The sequence below is a fragment of the Cinclus cinclus genome, chromosome 3 (genome assembly GCF_963662255.1).
Source record: "Cinclus cinclus chromosome 3, bCinCin1.1, whole genome shotgun sequence".
In the NCBI taxonomy this organism is placed as follows: Eukaryota; Metazoa; Chordata; class Aves; order Passeriformes; family Cinclidae; genus Cinclus; species Cinclus cinclus.
Window position 1 is genome coordinate 96,799,995 of NC_085048.1, and position 22,970 is coordinate 96,822,964.

General features: G+C 42.8%; 1 protein-coding gene across 8 annotated transcripts; it reads right to left on the reverse strand.

Moving 5' to 3' along the window:
* Positions 1-8,876: 8,876 nt before the first annotated feature.
* On the reverse strand, positions 8,877-21,239 carry YPEL5 (yippee like 5). Of its 8 annotated transcripts, none has more exons than XM_062490495.1 (8): positions 21,138-21,236; positions 17,857-17,989; positions 17,693-17,757; positions 17,365-17,520; positions 16,508-16,611; positions 14,350-16,078; positions 12,619-12,791; positions 8,877-11,069 (listed from the first exon to the last, which is right to left on the reverse strand). In XM_062490495.1, the coding sequence occupies exons 7-8, from the start codon at positions 12,757-12,759 to the stop codon at positions 10,845-10,847; spliced, it is 366 nt and encodes a 121-aa protein (XP_062346479.1). In that variant the 5' UTR covers positions 12,760-12,791; positions 14,350-16,078; positions 16,508-16,611; positions 17,365-17,520; positions 17,693-17,757; positions 17,857-17,989; positions 21,138-21,236; the 3' UTR covers positions 8,877-10,844. The 8 variants fall into 8 exon arrangements, 7 of the variants coding, with proteins under 7 accessions (XP_062346479.1, XP_062346478.1, XP_062346480.1 ...); XM_062490494.1 differs by lacking the exon at positions 21,138-21,236 and having other exon boundaries at positions 14,350-14,390; positions 15,210-16,078; positions 17,857-19,657; XM_062490496.1 differs by lacking the exon at positions 21,138-21,236 and having other exon boundaries at positions 14,350-14,390; positions 17,857-19,657.
* Positions 21,240-22,970: the final 1,731 nt, after the last annotated feature.

Here is a 22,970-nt window from a genome sequence, read left to right on the forward strand (position 1 = left end):
TCCATGAGGACAAATCAAAGTGTCTTTGTTAGCAGTTTTCACCGATAAGGAAAATAAAATGAGAATTTTGCAGGAAAAGCTTTTAAGGCCCAGGTACACTCCCCAGAGAAAGGCTCTCCCCACAAAGGACCGGGGGTCCCAACCCTCTCTAGGCAGAGGGGGTCTGGCAAAGGCCAAGGAAGCAGGCAGGACTTTATCTCCAGGCCACAGTGATTCAATGGAAGTCCAGCCTACACTTCTTTGGCTCCTAGGTAATAAATAATTTGCAGGCTGCCAAGTTCTGCTTCAGGTTTCACTCCCCAACATTCCTAGATATTGAAACTCCCACAGTCTCTCTTGTGCTGTCAGAAAATAGCTGTTCATTAAAATACAGGCTTGCTAAAGTACAGTATGTGGTATATCCCCAGCCATTAATGTTTCTGAAACACAGACCTTGACTGTTAGAATGGGCACATCTCACTGCAGAGCTGGTGATGGGAGAAGGGACATGCAGATGTCCCCAGGAGGTGAGCTGGCACTGAACTGGATTCATACCATGCCATGAGGGTCAGCTCCCAGATGCTTTTGGAAGGGAGTGCAACAAGGTTTTTTTAACAGCAGAAATATTTAAAATAAAATACTGCTGATGTGTGGAACACCGATGCTTTGCAGAGAAGCTGGATTTATCCACACACACATGAAGCAAGATGTGTAGTAGACATTTGACTGCCAGAGTGGCTGGCATTCATCTCTGAGGTCTAGTCACAAGAAATATCAGAGGAGCACAAAATACCCCTCTGTAAAAAGAAATATTGAAAGGAGTATGCAAGGCAATATCCACTGTCTATGGATACACACTGCAGTGCCCAGCTGCAGCATTCTCTTTTGTTTCCTTGGCTGAGGGAGGGAAATAATGGTATCACTATTCAGGGGTCCCTGTCGCTGCTTGCTTCACCTCTGTGGAAATTAGTTTTGTCACCTCTATCACATTCTGCCAGCTGCAGCCAGGGCAGCTTGGGATTTCACTGAAGGTGAGCTGGGGATGGTTATCAGATATAATCAAAGCAGCCTAGTCAGAAGTACTGCATTTGTTGAGGGAACCATGAAAAGGACCCTACATTAATCTTAAAAACTTCCAGGATCAGTTTCGAAATAGAATGTCTGTAGAGGACTCTTGTTTGAGTCTCTAGAAAAACAAGGAGTCAGCAAGGGCTCTGAACCCTACTTGATCTAGCAAGAAATAACATTAATTTGGTAAGGTAGGAAGAGGATACAGAGAACAGCCAAAGCCAAGAAAATTCACCAACAGATAACAGCCAAAGCGAAGAAAATAAAGTATGTTATGGGTTTGGTGAAGGTCAGAAAGGGTGGCAAAACAGTGAGCAAAAGTTCCTCAAGAAAAATGATGGTAGTTTGAAAGGATGTCAAAGTAAGAAGTGTTCAGCTTGTGATGAACAGATGGAGACAAAAGACAGAAGCAAAGTCATGGAAGAAATTAAGATGGCAGACCACCAAATTCATTTATCTAAGAGGACTTAAAAGGAATCCTTTGGAAAGGTGACTGAAAAATTATACCATTTCATTGCTTTTTAATTCAGCACCAGTCTAAGCCTTGTTATGAAGCTCAACTGAGTTAATATTTGGAACTGTACTGCCTAAAAAACTGAAATAAAATATTTAATTTTTTTTATAACGAGTTTTTTGTTCTGATCTTCTCTCTGATGGAGACAGCAAAATTTACAACAGCAAAGTCACACAGCACTCTAAAGAATATTTGCAGGTGTAAAGAAGGTATTATTTAGGGAATAGGTGCTTACAAGTATACTTCAGGAGACTGGTAATCTCAGCACATGTACACAAGATCAATTGAAACCAAAACCCACCAGGTACTAGGATTTCATTCCTATTCTACATAATTCCACTCTATAGATATATACATATTCATATATATATATATATATATGTGTATGAATATATATATATTTCTACTCATAGCAAACCTTCAGGGAGTTAGCTGCTTCATTAGCTCCAGTGAAATAAGCTGATGTCAAGAGAAAAAAAGTGTAAAGGAGAAAAGAATCAGGTACAGAGTCTTTCAAACACGGATTGTTTGGCAGCTAATCAGTGCTTGAAAAGATCACTGAACTAAGGCGATTCTAAGGCAATACTGCGAACAACTTTACAATGTTAAAAGATGGACAAAAGTATATGCCTCTGACAGATTTTATAAAACTACCTATTGAAGACAAGAAAAACCAGATGTATGTATGCATCCTGAAAGGACATCTCAAAGTATAGTAAATGAAAGAAAAAATGTTTTCCACTCCCTTGTCCAAACCAATACACTTGTTGGCAGTTGGACTCCCTTTTCTGTTGAGCTGAATGTCTGTGCAAAAAATGATTCCTAAATTAAGGCTCCTTGGCATTTGCCAGCACACAGCTCTTTTCAGCTGGCTATGATTTTGCTTACAAAGCATTATACAGTTGAAATTTTCCATGCTGGAGGTCTTTGTCAGGATAGGTTACTATATTCTAAAATAGTTCCTGCAGAAGCAGGCATTTCGGAAAACCAGGCTCAGGGGATTTACATGATTCTGGCCTTTTAAAACAAAGTGTTTAACAAATTACTTTGCTAAAACGTTGTGACACAACACTTTGGAGCTGAGCCTTGAAATTAGGTAGGGTTGTCACTACAGTAGATGCCTTTTGCCATTACCTGTGTGTCTGCAGAGGGGTGTGCAGTGTTCATCTCACTCCTTGGACACCCTGGGTGCTAGCCCCATGCAGCAGAGATGAGCAGAGCCTTCTGCAGAGCTGTCTGTCTGTCTGTGCGAAGCATCAGTGCCAGCAGGGCAGGAGCAGAGAGCAGCAGGACCATTTCACATGTGTGTGTGTCTGTGTGTGTGTTTATGTGCGTGTTTGTGCATTTGTGTGTGTGTGTTTGTGCATTTGTGTGTTTGTGTGTGTGTGTGTGAATTTGTGTGTTTGTGTGTGTATGTGTGTGTTTATGTGTATATGTGTTTGTGTGTGTGTTTATGTGTATGTGTGTTTGTGTGTGTGTGTTTGTGTGTTTGTGTGTGTGTATGTATGTGTTTGTGTGTGTTTGTGTGTGTGTGTTTGTGTGTTTGTGTGTGTGTATGTATGTGTTTGTGTGTGTTTATGTGTATGTGTGTTTGTGTGTGTGTGTGTGTTTCTGTTTGTGTGTGTTTATGTGTGTGCATGTGTGTGCACACACATTGTGTGTGTGGGGGTGTTTAGGTGTGTGTATGTGTGTGTTTGTGTGCGTTTGTGTGTTTAGGTGTGTGTATGTGTTTGTGTGTGTGTGCGTGTTTGTGTGCATTTGTGTGTTTGTTCTTCACGCCTCCCTGGCAGCACACAGCAGCAGGGATGAAAGCCTGCTCTCTGCTGCATTGCCACTTTGTCTCAGCCCCAGCAGTGTGCTGAAAATCCAGCAGGGATGTAAGGAGCAGGGCAGGAAGGAGAGAGTGGAGCCAGTGGCAGTGTGGGGAGGTGACAAGTGGCAAAAGCACAGACTGCAGGAGGAATCAAAGCACACTGGGGCTGCAGAGAGCAAGGAGAGAAGGGATCAAAAAGGAGACAGGTAAAGGAGCCAGTGATGAGCATCACCCTCCCCAAGGCACCTGGAGCCAATATCTAAGCACCAACATTGTGAGCAAGTAGCAGCAGAACCTCTGGCAGAGCATCCTTCTCTACTTTTGCTTCCCCCTCACTTCCTGGGGCAATCATCCCCCTCCATCTCCTTCAACCAACCTTTGTGACATAAAAACACCAATGCTGCTGAGGTAAGTTTTATGGGGGGATAGGCTTTGTGTCTTTTTTTTTTAGGAATAACACTAGAATTTTACACCCTAAAATTGCACTGGACTGAGTGTTGAAAGCTGTTGTTTTTCTGTGCCTCTGGTTTGTTTTGACAGACAGCCAAAGCTTCCAGAAGCCCTGAGGTTACCTGCAGCTTGATAGAGCAAATGAAGCAGGGTGAGATACAAAGCTGCCTCCCACCTCTCCTCCCTTTCCCAGGAATGCAACACTTGAATCATGGTGCTGCTCTCTCCTTGACAGGGAGCATGCATGTAGCAGGAGCCTTCCCAAGCTCAGGAAGCAAGAGTCAGTTCAGCAGCCTGGATAGGAAATACAGCATAATTTTCATCTTCCCATTTCTTCCTGCTAAGTCCTATACGGAGCAGGAAGTTCACCAACACCATATATGAGAAGGGGAAAAATACAAACCCCAACCTAAACCAAAAAACTCCAACTGCCTCAACCAAAGTAGAACTAGCATACAAACTGAAAATAAAATCCCTTGTCCCATACTGAAACTCGACATCAATAGTCATCTGTCATCTTCAGCTTTTTTCACAGAAAAGCTTCCTCCACCTGTTGGTTAAGCAGCAGTCAGCCCTGGAGCTTTTAAGTAGTGGTGATTACTGCACCAAAGGTGGTTCCCAGTTCAAATCCCAGTCATGAAGAAGCCAGCAATTACAAATACTTAATCTCATTTTCTTTTAGTTTTTTTTTTCTTTTAGTTTTGCCACTTAAATGCACATCAGAAAGTTCACTTTCAAATTGCCTTTAGAAACAAAATTAATAAGAAGTCTAGCAGTCCATAGTTAGGAATGGTGGGATGGAGGCTGTAGCTCCCAGTTCAACGCACACCATATAAAAGGGTGATGATGGTGCCATCCTTGCTCTTGTGATCACATGCCACTTTCATCCCCAAGCTGTATATATGCAGGGACAGGACAAGCATGTGCTACCCAATCCATTGGAAATCTGGCATTTTTCAGGTGTTCTACTTCTGTGACCTAAATCGTATCTCTCTGATGTACTTTGGGTTACAATAAGAAATCCTGCTGAGGAACTTCATCCCAGGAATGCACTCTCATTGAGTACATCACTAAGCTAATCCCCCCTCAGCAGGGAGATATTGAATAGACAATTCATGGATCCCTCTGAGCTGCAACAATTAATCCGTTGTACTGATATAGTACAGGATAGTACAAGTGACCATCTAATAGTTCCAAAGTAGGCACTTCCCCAAGCCCTTAACCTGCACTAATTCTACCAGGAAGGTGCAACAATCACTAAAGGCCAGACTAAAGACAATAAAAAATTGGTAGAACCAGGGAAAAGATCTGCTGGCCAAATACCAACAGGAGCATAACCACAGAGACTCTCTCTGCACTCTGTCCATGGGATGTACTTGAGTTCTCACTACCAAATTCAGAGCATCCCTCCTTTTTGACCATGTGCCAAGATCTACCCCTGAAAATAAAATATGTCCTCTTCATTTTATACTCACCGTATACCTGTGCCTGGAATATTAGTTTTCAAACTCTTCCAGGGACAGAGGATTGTTGTCTCTAAAGACAGCTGAAAGCCTCCAGGCAGTTCTTTGGTTAAGCAGTCTCGTATGAGCCATTCTGCTTTGTGTTCCCCTCGTAGAAAAGGGATCTCCCTACTGCACTAACTACATCTATTGCAACATCTGCCATTAGTGTGCAAACAACCATGGTGTGCAGTCTGTTCCAGTAAACTTACTGTTTCAAACACCTGTAAATGTTTACAGAAGTCAAATCAAATGCTTTCAAAAGGACAAAGCAAAATCCCATATCTAAACATCCCCAAGTCCCAGAGAGAAACAGCACTGGATCTTGATGTCAGGCAAACACACATTTCTCTCCTGGGCAGAGTCAAAATACAAGATCTGAACATCCTTTTCTCTCCCATTTATCTCTCATGCTTTAGAAAACCCAAATTATTACCATAGCCTTGTGTTCTTTCTCCTACTTTCACTTCTACACAAATCCAAGTTCCTGACAGTAATAAATGCTTCAGTTAATGAAAACAAAAACAGTCTACTTCAAAGGACAAATACCTTCCAGCTGCCTTCATCCAAACACAATACAGAGCCTGTACCAAAGTTAACCCTGGTGCTGCACTCCCCACTCCTCTGCTCATCAGGGGACCTTAGATCCTTGGCAATGTCCAAGTGATTAACACTTTCCCTGAATTCACAGAAGGCAAAAAGAAAAGGTGCAAGCTTACCTCTAGAATTTCTTCCACCTCTGGCTGCTTTGAGTGACCAGTTTATTTGACATGAATAACACACACACACACACACACACACATACACAGACACTTTCACCTGTGTTTCTCCTTCATATCCGAACTCACATTGCAGGGAGATTTTTGCCATATCTTAGACAAGCACTGGAGTTCATTTTTGCAGGAAAAATTCACACAGGAACACAGCCACCCCTTCCGACTGAGCAGCACACAGAGATCTCTGTACCAAATTATAAGTATTTAAAGTCCTTCAGAAGGAAATGCTGTATTTAAGAGGCACAGACTGCTGTCTTAGTCACCTCCTTTTTAAAAAGAGGACTTGCAAGGCAAACTTAAGCAAATCACACTTAAAATAGCATGAGAAGGAAAGGGATGCAGCACAGCAATGGAAGTATCCCATGAATTCAGGTCTTCCTTCAAATCACCTCTACCCAGAGCACTATGTTCAGTCAAGCATCACTCCCAAACAACTTCTGCCTAGACTTGGGGATGAGAGATGATAAAGTCACTAATATTCAGTCAGAAGGGCCTTTAAGTAAAAATGCAGCAGCAGCCGGGCAGCAGTTTTACTGAGATCATAGAAATCCATTCAAGTAAGAGCAACACTATCAGTAAACAAAAGGCTATAAGGCAAATATGAGATTTCTCTCCTTACACTTTCCTATATGTACCGGAAATTCTTACATGAGAGAGAGGTAGGGAAGGAAGTAACTACGAGACCAGGAAGAGCTCCACACTTGCAGAAACCAGGTTCCTCAGCAGCTGTTGAAGGCCTTTGCCACACAACACGTTAACAAGACAGACAGGAGCTCACTTTCTTTGGCTATATTTCAGATTTCCTACAGGAAGAAAAAAAGCTTGCACAGGAACATTATCAACCAGGTCATACTCCTCCTCACCTCTCAAAACAATCTTTTGAAGTTTTTGGGTAATTTTAACTCCAGGTTATGAAGAAAGGAGCCTCAAAATTGCTTAGTTCAAGTCCTGCAAAACCAGGATTTGACAGTAATTCTTATCAGTGCCCCAAGCAAAATAAAAAGATAGAAGTATTTCATCTTTGTCAGGCATCAGGGAGTCTGCAAAGCCCTTGAGATCCACAGGAAAGCAAGCTTCACTGGATTTTTAGAATTTATTCTTGTTCTAAGTCAAGGCAGGCCCAAGAGGAAACACAATACACTCTTTCTGGCTTCTGCAGAATGATACTGCAGGATCATAGCTTGTGTTTCTTGTCCAACATAGGGCTGATCAATCAGCTAACCTCTTCCCACATCACTGTCAGAGCCTTCCCACCCACCTCATCCTTGCACCTGGCAATTGTGTCCTCAACTGCAGCTTCACCTGTTCCTTACCTGCTCATCTACTGATGATCTGCTGCCTTTTTGCCTAAAGCTCTGACCCAAATCTGCAGAGGCAAGCTTGCCCCATAAGAACAAGGCTGTGACAGTGACCACAGCCAACCCCGGAGACCCACGTAAGGCCACTTTTTCTAACAGGGCCACGAGACACGTATGTCATTTCAGAGGTTCTTCTAGCATCCCTGGAGAACAGAAGTAAAACGCTTTTACATTCCACAAACACACCGTCCAACCTTTTACACTTCCCAAAGCTATGTTTTGCTGAAACAGTAGCAAGGAAGTATTTCATTTAGGAGTACACCCACAGGATGAGATCACAGCATGGGTGACGCGAACTCTAAGCCAGCTCATGTCATGCAAATGTCACAGCACCACTGCTGGCCCAAGCTGCAGACTATGAGCACAGATTCTGAGGTCTCCAGGAATGCACAGTGCAATCTGTTGTGCACTGCAATTTCCTTGCTCCCTTCTTCACCTCAGGCCCCACCACAGGCCAGGCAAATGATCACTGTAGTGGCACATTTTCCTGTGCCAGCCAGCCCTTGTTTGAGAATCCCAGGCTACTGCACTACTACAAAACTGCAGCTGATGCCAAATAGAAATGTCTCCTCTGTCTCTAGATGTGCTGTAACCAATGGCCTTGTTCCCCACAGATAAGTTATCTGTGTTCACACACCAAGTGTCTCAAGGAGGAGCAGCCAAAATATAAGAAGCTAAACTCTCTCAGAGCCATCAAAAATGATACAGGAGGGAACAGCACGCAAGCTAAAATAGCTAGCCAAAGTCTACTGTTTGAAAGCTGCAGAAGACTTGCTTAAGTCTCATGGAATTTTTAAGAATTCACCTCATACGTGTTTTTCAAATTAAAGGCTTTGTGAAAAGTAATTTTTAGCATCTCACACCAACATTTACCAAATGGTAGTAATGGAAGTTAGAATAAGAGCCCCAATCTTCATCACACCAACCAAATGATCCTCTCATCTCAGTTCTTCAGCTACAGCTTTAGAAGTTGACCAGCTGCTAGCAGTTTTCTGCCTAACATTTGAACACAAAAGTCACAAAGTCCAGAAATATAATAGCCAATTCATTAATTCCCAAGGCATTTCAGAAGCCAAAATCTCAAGTTTCTTGCAGAAGGTGGATTTTTGCTTAGCTTGCTGTCTTTTCAAAGTCATGGAAAGACATTTGGCACCCAGAATTCCATTAAATGAGACATTTCTCATTTTCTCTTTAACAGGAGGCTTAACTGAAGGCTTTCAAGTGTCCAAGTAGTATGCACGAAGCTCTAATTAGCATCTTCCAAAATCAACAGATCTCTTTTGCCACCTATACAGAGAGAGATGCTCGTCAACAGCTTGTCACTGTGCTGCAGAAACTTAACACAAGGAATGAAAGATGGGTGACGCGATTTGGCTGACAGACTCTGTGACAATAACTCTAAAAGGACAGCAAAAATCAGTTCAGGACAAAACATACTTTATTGTACTGTATTGTCAGAAGTACAAGAAAAGTACTGCAGAGAACCATGCTAACGGCGCTTCCAGGCTGGGCTCTGTGAAGGACAGAAGTACAAGATAATGGGGTACTACTGTACTCAGTGCAAAAACTGATTCATTTGAGGCACAAGTACACTATTGTTTAAGCAGCTTGATTCAAGCACAGCTCTGGTATGTGATCTACTCTGTTTTCTTTTTATTTGACATTTCTAGAACAAAGCTACCTTTACATGAAAGAGGCAGTAGATTCAAGTCAGGGGTGTCCAACTTGCCACTTGGCAACCAAAAAAAATTAAGAAAAATACTCTGCATAGTCACCTTCCATATCTTAGTTTCACATATGGAGCTGTGGCTAGAGAAGTTATTCTGAAAGGTCAGAAGCCAGATCTGTTTGGCTGGATGGGGTTCCCCCCCTTTTCCTACATCTGCGGGTTAACTTACTTCACACTGACCACAATTTATCCAATAAGAAAAAAAAACCCACAACCAACTCATATCTTAGGTAAGAAATCATACATATCTAACATTCAAATAAATTTCAGCCCTTGAGATCCTAATTTATGGCTTAAGACACAATGAAAATGTTTGGGCACCCTTGAGTTAAGTTAATGAAGAGCATTTTAGCTAAAAAAGGCAAGCAAGATCACTGTTTTAAACAGAGCTGACCTCCACAAGAACAAAGCAGGAATCCAAGTCACTAGTTACTACTAGGCTGACATGTACTGCTGCCCAGAAAGATAAAACGTAACATCACAATGAAAAGGTTCAACAAAGTTGAAAGACAAAGGTTTCAAACCAGAAGCAGCATTTGAAAACAAGCTGTTTAAGTTCATTTTTTCAAGAGATGCAGATTGCATAACTCTATGCATGAACAAACATGCTGGCAATCTTCTCCTTTTACAAAGCAGCTGTGTTTAACATAGGAAGTTCTGGGTTTAAAGAAAGCTACTTGAAGAAGAATTAAGATTTGCAATTCCCTGTCTAACTTAATGAGATTAGTAGAGAAACGAAAAAAATAAGACTACTGAAACTGTAGTTTCTCAGTGGATCCCTATCATTACAAACACAGCTGGATTTGTAAGCAATGCAAGACTAAACAGACAGCTATTACTTTATATTATTACTATGCTCATAAGTTACATCTGTTAAAGTTTAAAAAAGCCAAGCAGTTTTGCCCTATTTCAAGGATAGTTTCCAATCAACACCAGTTTATGGGTGAATGGGACTTCATGAATAAACAAGGAATGGTGACATCTTTGGGTCAAAAATGACAAGAAATAATGGGCTCTGTGCTACCAATCAACCTCAACAAGAATATGGCACATGGGCCAGCCCAAGCTGTACCAACACTGAACCTTTAGCACTCAGCACAAATTCGGATCACTTCACTTTAGCTAGCAAACCAGGTGAAAAGGCTGGGTTAAAAAAGCCCAAAAAACCTAACTAAAAACTTAAGTCCAAAGTTGGAATATACTTTAAAAAAAAATCTGTAGTTCTAAAATAACTTGATACTGACATCAGTTTGTGCAAACTAAAAAAAAAAACAGAAAAAAACAAAAAAAAAGCAAAAAAACCCCACCTCATTGAATTTCTCTCCAACAAAAGACAAATCCTGCAAATATTTTCCTTTTAGCCCACTGTACCTGAAGATACAATCCCAAATCTAACAGATGTAAATGAAAGAGACAAAAAGTTACAGCATCTGCACAATATTCTTCCTACAAACAGCTGCTGGAGGGAAAGTAAAATATAAAAGGAATAAAGAAAGGAAGGTTCCATCTGAAATATTGTCACAATCTTTCCCACTTTGTAGTCCATGAATCCGACTCTGATGCTAAGGTGACAGTGTATGTAAGCAGATTTTTTTGTTGATTTTATTATGTTTGAGTTTCAATTGAAGAGAACCTGAGAAGAGACTGGAGCCTCTTCAGGAATTGTCGGATGGAACATGCTCCTCGAAGCCTTCGCTCTCCCGGACCAAGGCTCTCTCCAGGATAACTCGGCCTTCCTTGTAGCGCTGGCTGTCTTCAGTGGCAAACTCATAGATCCAGCCCAGTTTGCTGTTGCAGTTCTTGCAGCTCACATCCCGGACCATGTGGCGGCCAGTGAGCATGACCCGGTCCTGAACTTCACTGTACTGCAGATTTACCACCTGGGACAAACACACAGCACACAGGGAACACAAAGGATTAGTCTGCCTAAGGAAACCTGGTAAAAGACTGTCAGCATGTTAGAAGGAAAGGGATTGTGGCACTGCACACGAACTGAAAACTGCAGTGCAAAAAATCTCCTTCATGAAAAACACCTGAAAGATGTGCTTCACAATGGTGTAAAACCCTCACATTCTGAGAGACATGGATTGCTATCACAAAATATGTAAAAGTGCCGTGTTCAACTCTGGGTGAGAAACTCCCAGTGAATGGCTTGTAAATTTATATTAATCCAGTTGTAATGTCTGTAACCCATTTCTAGCAGCTGACAGGCTCATCAAGTCCCAGAACTCACAAACAAAATATTAAGAGTACTTCTTTAAAAATCTTGTGGTGGTTTTGAAATAATTACCTAAGAAAAAGCCAGGGTCAGTGGCTGAGAACATAGATATGAAACATGTATCTTTTTGTGTGCTATACCACCAGTTTAAAATATACTTTTAACTTCTTTTGCAGCAGCACCACCACAAAACTAGAACGCTTAATTCTTTGGAAAGTTGATGTCAGAACTGTACCCAAACTGTTGATATTCAGATTCTAAAAGATGGGACTGCAGTACTTTCTCAGCTTTGCACCTGACTGCTTCAAATGTACAGCTTCTGACTGCAGAAATGCAAAAACTCAAACTGCTGTAATTAAACTCCATTACTGAACATTAAAAAAATCTGAACTCCAGGATCCGGAGCTTATTGGATGAGGAAGAAACCTCTTGCTACTGGCAAGATTCAGGATAGCAGAAATCCCAGAGAAAAACATGGTTAAGACACTATTGAAGCCTCTATCAACTCTGTCCATGGCCAAATGGCTTCTAAGAAAAACAAAACTAAAATACAAAAGGCATTATATGACCAGGAACTTTGCAAGAAAACTAGAGACAATCACAATAGTTTCAAATTAATCTAATGGACAAGTTTTTATGCAAGGTTAATAAATAATCCTACAATTCACTCAAAAATCATGACTTCTGTATTTCAATCTATTGAATCTGATCAATTAAAAACCCTTAAACTAAATTAGAGTATTATTGTACATAAAAATGATTGTGATTGATTGTGGCAGCTTAAATTGCCAGACTACTGATAACTTAAATGCATTTCAGGAATTAAACAAAATATTATCTAGACTTTTTTTTTTTAACTGCATAAAAGTGAAAACACCTTTGGTTCACCTTTGACAGACACCAGATACTCCCAGAGTGAACCTGAGGTTCATACTACAGAAGTCTCTGAAGTTAAAACTACATAAATTTTGGCCTGATGCCTCTATATATAGTCTTCTTTATAGTCTTTCAGTATTGCAGACAAAATTACTTCCCATCAATATTAAAAGTCAAATTTGACTTCAAAGATGGCAGAACGAAATAAAAATAAAAGTTAAAATAGTAATTATGCAACACTTTAGCCAAGTTTTTTTTATCTCATAACAGATTCATATCCCACAAACTCATTTTCCAAAAGGAAATAGCAGTTCCTCCACCAGCTTCTTACCAACCTTGTTAAAAAGAAAGGCCCTTCCTGTGGCCCCTGTAAAGCGAGTGGAGATGAGCTCGGAGCGGTTGGTCAGGATTGTGTCACAGTTTGCACAGGAGAACAGGCGAGTGCCACCAATATGATCCAAAAAAATTCTTCCCATTTTTAGAACTTAGGTAGGTTTATACTCAAGACCTGAAAACAGAAATAAACATCATGTAAAAAAACCCAAAACATTATAGCAAAAAAATTTAAGCCCCCCCCCAGACATCCCATATGTATGGCAGAATATTCTTCAAACCAATTCAGCTAATGATTGCTCAAAGTTATTCCTCTGTTGGTGAATTACTGAACTTACAGTCTGCTTTCACCCTCTCAAGACAAGTTCTTTCCCAAGGTGACCATTTTACCAGTAAGATGACTTCAATGCAAACTAATTTCATTAAATGAGAAAAACAAAACCCAAAACCTTAAAAATACAGTTCAGACTTTTGCAAACCCCCTACTGGCCCCTACAGTTAAACTCAGAAGCTTCCACTTCCTTCAACATAATACTGAAATTCTATTTCAGTACATTCCCAACAACTCACTCATCTTAGTCAGCACTAAGAAATGAAGCACTGAGAATTACACTGAGTCACAAAGACAATTATAGCTTAATTTTCCCAGGTCACCCCCACTTTTTATAATACATATTTATAATGTCACTTCCCCATAGCTTTGCACAATTTATGACACATGATCACACACCACCACCACCAAGTATGTTGGTATAGCACCCTGGCTGCTGTATTTGACTTGACACTTCTTTGTTTCATATACACACCAGCACAGGAAAAGTTTGGATGCTATTTCACATAATAAACAATCCACCCAGTCTGTACACCAGACAGTTTTATATACGAATGTTTTAAGTTGTCTAATCCAAATACAAAATAGTGTGTTATTTATCCAAGATATCACCAAAGCCTCATCACTAAAATACCTCAGCAACTCCAATGAGAAAAAAACCCAGAGCTTAAAAACTTTATAGCAGATGACCTGTGTGCCTGATAAATCAGCCTCTTCACTGCTTAGGAAAATTAAAGTGTCTCACCAACTTCACACCAACTAACATAAATTACTCAAAGTTAACTAGTGAGTAGGCACAGAACGTACAGCCAAAAACTTAAATCACGAAGGATGATATAACATGACAAAGAAATTGAATTATAATGTTATTTCCCATTCAACTGCATAAGTTTTACTACTAAACTTCTATAGTTAAACAAGTTAAATGTACATCTATTTATGCTTCAGATGTGGAATCATAAAAATGTATTGTCTCTGCTTTTGTCATGCAGAGCAATACAAAGTAAATCTGACACACTGCAATATTAGAATTGTGTGGGTTTTACTTTTCAGAATAGGAAACTGTGCTGTTCATAGAGAAGTCAATCAAATGTTGTGCACATCTAATTGAATATTCTAAGTCAAACACCATTAAGAAACACAAATATCTAATTTAAACTCATTTCAAGTTTTAGGGGATCAGTTTTTTAAGCCTACTCTTGACACACACAAATCAAATGGAATAAAACTTGCACCTGCACACACAGAGCTTAACACACCATTTTTACATCTAAAAATCAGAAGTCACTGACATAATGATTTTTTTCCAACTGCTTTATTTCACACTTTATTTTCTTACAATGTGAGGCAACAAAAAGGGTGCCTAATATTGAACAGAGTGATTTTAGCTCAGATTCCTTACCTTCAGATTTTTCAAATCACTATTAATCTTCTGTATCCCATCTGAAGGATATATAAAAATTAAAAACAATGTCATGACTCTTCCTTTTACAGGTGATACAGTACTCATTTCTCTTCTTCAAAGGATAAATAAAGCAAGTCTGAGTACTAGAGGTGTGACTCCACTCAAAATACAGAAGGCATTTTCATTTAGATTTCTCTAAGCTTTATACCTTTCTAATATGCCTTATCTTTCCCAGCAAGCAAAAGCAAAATAAAAAAAAAAAGTGAATAGTGACAGAATTAAGGAAAGCCAACAGCAAATAAGTGTGAATAAATAAGTATCAGTAAAGTCTCCAGCCAGAAGAAGCCACAAATACAAACAATTAAGGGAACTGTAACAGATATGCCCATAAGGCACTTGGCCTAGGTCCATGTGCCCTCCTTCCTAATTTTGGGTGTTATATTTGTGCTGATTGCATTGTAGATTCAAAACAATTAACTGATCGTAAGTTACAGTAAATGTGGAATCAGCATCCAAAGGGGTATTTCTTTCAGAGTAAACACAATGCCCACTGTCAGTATTTTTAGAACATAACATAAATCCAAACCCATCCCTGTCTCACCAACAGCAACACAAACACAGAGCTTGGTGTCCAGAACAGATCCTTTACACAGACTGACCCTGCACAGCATGGCATTTTGGAAAATGCACCTGAACACTTCAAGTGCAAGTATATCACCTGCCTAAAATCATAACTCATGTCAGTGCCCTCAGAAAAGCAGCAGCCGAGAGATTCTAAAAATGGAAATTAAACACTTCACAAGGGAGCACAAGCACAATTCAAACAAGCACGTTAGAAGTCACAACAACATACATACTTATTACTTCTGGATATGGCATTATGGCATGGACTGAAGTCCTGAGTCCAAAAGACCTCAAACATTAAAATAAATGCATAAATAAATATAATCAAAGACGTAAGGCTGAAAAATCTGCCTACTAACACAAGGACTAAAATCCTACTTATTTATGTCACCTTACAGAGCTGAAAGTAACCTAAAGTCACAGCAGAATCTAACATATCAACTGGTAACAGAAAACATTTTTTCAGAATACAAAGCGTAAGGAAATGTATATTCTTGCAATGATACACATTAAAAAATTTAGAAAATTAAATTCTACAGTCAGTACTGTAACAGTCAAAACAATGTAGATTTTGTGTATGCTTTCTTAAGAAACTACTAAGATACTGTAAGGTTACTAGAGTGTCTAACACTTTCAAAGTAACCACTACACTTAACTACCACCTGGTAGACTTCGGCCAAAATACCTAGCAGGCTACAGCTACCTCTGACCTCAGTTTTGATTGCTGAATTCAATGAATTTGTAAGGGCCTATCTGAAGCATTACAAAACTAGTCACCTTGCATTAAACTTTATGTTACTGTTCACAGTAGTAAAAGCTAGGAAAAAAATTACAAAATGACTGCTAGCAAGACAGACTTAAAATGCCACACATTATCATGAATTTTCTAAAAATCCTAACACAAAAATTTTGCTTTTTCCTATCCTGCAAAACAGATAAACTAATTTCAACTTGGAATCATTTCATGCTCTCCCTTTCCTTTTTCTTCCTCCAAGCTAAAAACATAACATTTACTTACAAGACCAAATCAGAAGGTACTTGCTGTGGATAAAGACTCTTCTCTCCTTATTGTAGGGACTCTGAATCCTGTAGGGTATACTTACTGCACACAGGAAAAAAACAGAAGCACAACAGAACAATGGGAAAGCAATTTTCCATTGCTCTTAGGCTCCTGCCCCTTACAAACAGTGGTGTGTACAAAGTCACCCAAGTTAACAGTGAAGATTTTTTTTCCTATGGTTCCACTATCAATCTAAAAGGTGTGGCTGTCTGTTTATATTCACACATGCATAAATTATCTGAAAAAGCCACTTATAGGCAGCTTTGGTAGGCAGTGGGTGGGCTCTCTTAAATGAGGAGAAGCCAAAGAATTGTAAAACATAAAAGCATTTCTAAAGCTTAAGATCCTCCAAATAAAGGGAAGAAAATACAGTAAGTGCACTTGGTCATTCATTCACTATTTACACTTAAAAACACAGAAAATAACTTCCACCGGTCCAGAGAACCAGTCAGGATCCTTAGTGCTACTTACAGCTCCAGAAAGTGACACTACTGAATCCCACCAATTCCATCATGCTACCCGCAGAATTTTCAGAAGTAGTAGACAGGGATCTTGGTTATTCACAAAACCAAATGCTGAGGAAAGAACAAACTTTTTTGGCCCATGATTTCACTTTTAAAATCAGCAAAGCATTCTCTACTGGGTATGTATCAGTGATACATATCAGTGAAATTCGATTGTTCCTGCCTTCATGCAAATTAGCAAACACAAGTCATTATTAAATGAATGGCTGCAATATAAGAAAGGCAGAATTATTTACTTTCCTTAATGGGCTATAAAGCATCCGTTGCATGTCAAATCCCCCCAGTTCCTAGAGAGGGGCACTTTCATGAATTGAGAGATGATGACACCGACATTACTCAGCAGCAGGCCACCTTCCTGAGAGAACCTTTAGGAGAGCAATCAATGATAGCTCCTATTACCTAGTAGGTCAGGCTTGCTGACAGCGCATGATTTTGACAGTACATTATTCTAGCATAAACCTTGTTACCACTTCTCAATCATACTTCCTCCCTGCATGCTTCTCCAAGTGAGTACATGGACAGACAGGAAACACAAGCACTGTGGCTGAGTGCTATAGTGTGTATTCCCAGAGCAGTAGCTCCCAGATTTCCCAAACACTTTCAAGTGTTGATTTCAGCAACACTGAGCAACAACCATATCAAAGGGCTGACATTCAATAGCTTAAATTTGACCACTGTCTGCGCACACACACCCTGAAGCACCACTTGGCTGGTATTTGTACTACCTCACCTGCCCACCTTCACCATCAATAAAGAATGAAAAAGTAACACAAAGAATTATTTATTAACATATTTAAAACTAACAGTCACTGTTTTCTTGTCCTGGAATGCATCACTTGAAGACACAGGACCATCAACACTTGGGAGAGCCAGCAAGCACTTTCTCTATACACACTGGACTGTGGGTATTTCACAGGAGGAGCCTCAGTGTTGCTTCAGCACCATCTACTGCATTCACATCTACAACAGAGAACAGCTGCTAGTTAAAGGACAAAAAACTGTGACCGCCTCTCTTTCACCATTTTATCACCCAAAAACATTTTCCTTTGTGAGCAAATAAGCATTCTCTACCATCTGAGAAAGGGCTATGCATTCCCCTAAGCACACTGAAACACTCTCAAGATGTACTTACCCTGGAACCAGGCTGAAACTTCATCATGGCATCTAAGGAACTGGGCTTCAACTTCCTCTTCTCGTCTTAGAGATGGACCAAAAGAGGAAAAAGAATTCTTAGCACAGCTGCACAAGACCACACGTTACAGAATCATAAAGGAAAAAATAAAACTTGCTCCTCACCTTCTCAGTTTCCCTGCCCACAGGAGAGGGCGCATCCGAAGATAAATACGAGGTCACTCTCTTAGGAGGTCAGAAATTCAACGTCTGCCACCAACTTCTGCAACTGTCCAAGTAAACAGGGCCTGGCCTCTGCCTACATGCAGAATTGAAACCACCACATGTAGCCAAGTGTGGAGAGAAACTGAACTCGAACAGCATACTGTGCTCTTCAGAACCATCTAGCTACTGTAGTGAACTGTGAAAGGAACTTAATACAGTCCAATGACAGAAGAGGTTTTGGCAAAGCAATGGAAGCTGCGCCCAGATGCAGGGGACAGCACGCACCAACAAGAGGCTGCCTTGCAGGACGAAAACACCCTTGTGCAAGTTGCAGCTGTGTAATTTTGTATTGCAGGTTGCAGTAGTATCATTTCCTATTGCAAACTGGAATTTTTCCTAGGTAAGGCCAGCACTGGGATACTGGTATTTAAATTTGTTTATGTCACATGCGTGCACTCAAACACTAATCCAGGGTACTTTGTTTCATGTTTACAGAGAGCAGAGACACACAGATGGGTGGCTGTTTCTCACACAGCCCCCCTATCTATCTCAACATCTCCCACAGTGTAACTTAAACCCTCACAATACTCTTGCCAGATAACATATAAAAGTATTAGTTTACAAACGGTATCAGACTCAGATTAATTTTCTTTTCCACCACTACACAGAGTTCAAAATCAGCAACTAGACCTGTCACCCTGCTTCTTTTTCCCTTCATTTTCCTCCTTTCCCCTTCCAAATTACTCCACTATTTTTTTAAGAAAGCTGTATTTCCTTGTTTTGTAATAAATTTATTCTTATACTACTTAAGCAGCTGAGACTTCTGTCTATGAACCCATTCTACAACCTTCTGAAAGCTAAGCTACACATTTTCTGTTTTCATTAATTGTAGTGCTGAAGTGATACAGAACTTCATCCAAAGACATCCCTGATTTCATGAGTCATTAAAAATGAAATACAATTAACAGCCTTTTAAGAAGTTGTGTAAAGACAATCATCATCCAAAACAGCGACGTCCAGCTGGCAGAAAGGGTGCTTACGCACTAAGTGCACAAAACCAAGAAATTTTTATATTAACTAGAAAGGCCCTCAATGTAGGTGAAGGCTCCAAAATTAGAGATCACCTTGCTAACAAGCATCCACAGTGTACAGGCATTTTATCTACACATTTAGCAAGTAATTTTTAAGTTAAATCTTGCTTAAGGGAATTACATATTTCAGTGGGAGCTGAGTGACCCAAGATTTCAACACAGGTCAAATGTTAGTAAACAAACATGAACCAATGACCTGACTTGGACAACATTCATCCAAGCTTGTGATGATTACCATGTTAAATACAGATATATAAATATGTGTACAGCCCTCCGTCTGTGACAACAAATCCAGCCTCTTCTTGTCATCTTCTTTCTTGTCATCTTCTCTGCTGGGCTTTGAGATTCAGTTTCATTTGTCCTCACACACTTGGCAACCACACTTGAAACTCACTTGTCATTACTAAAATCTATATACAAACAATAAGTTCTGCATCTCTAAGTATTGCCATAAGAATGGAAGTGAAAGTAGCAGATGACAGAAGCCTCCAAATAGTATTTTTCAAGACTGCTTTAGAAAAAGAGAGCAGCGCTTAAAAACTGACAGCTTGTCACACACACGACTTGAATTCAGCCATCCAGAATGAGGGTCCATAAAGAAAAAAAAAAAAATATACAGGATTATCTACAGTCACGTGAGGGAATGTTTACAACTGGGGAGCAAGTTCCCTCCCTTTCAGCCATCAGTCATAAACATTAGTTAAACTAATGGTTAATCTAGAGCCATTAGTTGCTGACATCAAGAGCTGTTCTGTGATACCATGTTCGAAAGAGCCCTGCCCTGTTTCTCTCTCATCAAACCGTGCATACTTTTTAATCCCTCAATCTAACCCTAACCCCGTGTTTGTCGTTTAAAGAAACCAAAGACAAATTTATTAAATTTTACGGCAATATCAGTCCAAAACACGGCCTTTATTCTTAAACAAACAAGCTGGATTAATCTAATCTACATCAGCTTGCACAATACAGCTGAGGGCTGTGCACAGAGTAACAAACGAAGCAGACAGACAACAGTTCTCACATTAATTTTTGCTTCGACTTAGAACCTTTCCCAGAGCGGAAAAGCGCCGGCAGAATATTTCAGCTCCATGGGAATCCGTACTTCCACGGGGAAACCCCCAACCAAAGCGCTAGCAGGCGGACGTGCCTGGCTGCTGAGCGAGCCGCGAGCACCCCCACAAAGCAAACAAACACGGCGGCTGGATCCGTGACAGCATCCCCGCGGGAGGCACCTGTCCGCCGGGGACACGGGGCCGGCGGCGCCGCCGGCAGGCGCTCAGCAAGCGGCACCTTCGCCCGGCAGAGCGGGGCGACGCGTCAGGCGGAGCCGCCACCCCCCGTGCGCCCAGGGCAGGGCGGTTCAACCAAGCCCTGCGTAACCCCCGCGGCCGGGCCCGCGGGTGGAGCTGCGGTCGGTGTCGGTCCCGGTGTCGGTCCCGGTGCCGCGCACACACAAAGCCGCGCGCGCGCGCGCGCGCGCGGGGGGGCGGTGCCCGGCCCGGCCCGGCCCGCGCGCCGTCACGGGGCCGCGCGCGCAGCCAACCGGGGCCGGCCCGGCTCATCCCGTCCCCCCCGCCGCCGCCGGGCGCTGCCGGGAGCGCAGCGCAGGAGCCCTGACAACAAACAGCAGGAAACAGCTGACGGGGAGGCACCGCCACCGCCTCCGCCGCGCCGAGGGGCCGAGCCCAGGGCCCACCGCCGCCCCCCACCACCGAACCGCTCTCGCTCCCGCACCGGGCCCGGACGCGGCCCCGCGCCCACCCGCCCGGGGCACCGCATAAGAACCGGCCCGAAAAGTTGCCCAGTGCGGGGCCGGGGAAGGAAGTTGTGTTGGCGTCGAGGGAGGGGACGCTCTGTACCGGCCCCCGCCGAGAAGGCTGGGTGGCGCTGGGAGACGGCGACGGAGAAGGGGACGAGGTGGCGGAAGGCCGGTGCTTTGTGGTGACGCCGGGAAACGCACCGGGTCAGGAAGGGTCGGCCGCTGCCCCTCTCCGCGCCCGCCGCCGGACCGGACCGGAGCGGCTCGCCTGGGGCTCCGCCGCGGCCCGACAGACACAGCGCCGCGGCGCGGAGCGGCGGTAGCCACCTCCCTCCCCAGCCGCCCCGGCCTCCCCGGGCAGCGCGGTGCGGGCGCAGCCCCCGCCCGGTTACCTGGCGCCGGGGAGCGGCGGTGGTGGCGGCTCCGTACCCGGTGTCTCCCCCACCCTCCACGGCCCCGGCGCTCCCGATCGGCCGCGCAGCTCCGCCCCGCCGTGGCCCCGCCCCACCTGTCAATCAGCGAGGTGAGGCTCCGCCCTGGCCCCGCCCCCTCGCTGCAGCGAGGCTCCGCCCCGCCCCGGGTCGCCTCCCGGCCGCGCCCGACGGGTCACGCCGGGTCACGGAGTCACAGAATTACAGACTCGCAGAATTATAGTTATAGAATTACAGAATCAGAGAATCATCAAGGCTGGAAGAAACCTTTAAGATTATCTAGTCTGATGGCCCACTCAGCGATACCACGGTATCCTCTAAATCACTACACCACACTGCCCAGCACCATGTCCAGAACACCTTCTGGGATGGTGACCTCCCTGGACAACCTATTCCAGTGCCTCACCACCCTAAAAATGACAGGTTTTTTTCTGTCTGATCTGTATCTCTCAGTGTTTTAAGGCCATTTCCTCTGGTCCTGTCACTGCAGACACGGCAGAGAAGACTGGCCCCCACCTCCATACAGCATCCTCTTAGGTAACTGGAGGGCAATGGGCTCTCCTCCAGGCTGAACAACCCCAGCTCCCTCAGCCACTGCTCACAAGATGTGTTTTCTAGACCCTTCATGAACCTTGTTGCCCTTTGCCGGCCACACTCCAGCACCTCAATGTCCTTTCTGAAGTGAGAGGCTCAGAACTGAGCACAGTACTAGCGCTGAGGACGGCGATCAGGGCAGCGCCCAGTGCTGCAGGTGTTGAGGGGACTGGAGTCAGGTCCAGGCTTGGAGATGGAGCCAGGCCTGGGGCTGGTGTCACAGCCAAAGCTGGAGCTTTATAGTAGCGCTCAGGCCTTCCCCACCTGCCAAGTTCCACTTCCCAGGCACTTGTCAGCCGCTGCCCTGAGCCTGGTGCCCTCCACTCCCCCTCTACAGCCTACAAGACCCCCTTGCCTCCCTCACAGCCTGGCAGAAATTCCCACTCTTAGGGGAGCTGAATGCCAGAGCCAGCCAACACCTCCCTGCACCCTTAGAGCACATTGCCATAGGCCTCATTGGGAGGAAGGGGAATCCTGAATGCAGGCACCTGCATTCCCAGGGATTTGGCCTACCCTGGCTTCGAGCTTCACCACACTATGGGGCCCTGTGAGAGTTGGAGGTGTAGAAAGGCACAGAGATGACTTTTGGCAACATCCCCACATCAGTGAAGCTGTGACTCATGCTGCTTGCAGACTTGCAGGCCGTTTTCACATTGAAATCTTTGTGGGATATCTTAAACACTGCCCACTGTGGAGATGGAAGATCAGAGGAGAATGAGGCAAAGTGTGGTCCTTGGCCACTGTTTGCAAAACCTATCAATTCCCTGCCAGTTTTAAGTGCTCACAAACTGCCTCCTTGGCAAATAGTGGTCTTGGACAAAATACAATGAAAAAAATCCTTTTGAGTTGTTGCTTATGAAAAAGAGATGCAAAACCACGTTGGTTCCTTCTATGGGGGAAGCCATGCAATTTTAAGGATTTCTGTTCTAGAGAAAGTATTTTCATTCCAGGGTCTATCCATGTGGTATCAACAGAGGAGCTGCAGTAATGCCAAGAAGGAATGAATCAGCAGGATTCTCCTGTCATTTCACAGAGAGGTGAAGGGGCATCTCTGTGAATGTACAGCACACAGGACATGCTTACATACCCAGTTCTTCAGCCTGTGTCCTTTGCATGGATTCTTTCATAAAAAGAAATTATGAGGTAGAAGAGAACACAACAGCCTGTGTGAGGGTAGATAGGGACAGGTCAACAACAATG

Bases quoted from the DNA above. Each gene is read 5' to 3' on its own strand.
- YPEL5 (XM_062490500.1), bottom strand. From the start codon at position 12,759: ATGGGAAGAATTTTTTTGGATCATATTGGTGGCACTCGCCTGTTCTCC. The intron at 11,070-12,618 runs GTTGGTAAGAAG...TGTTTGTCCCAG, and splicing joins GGGCCTTTCTTTTTAACAAG to GTGGTAAATCTGCAGTACAG.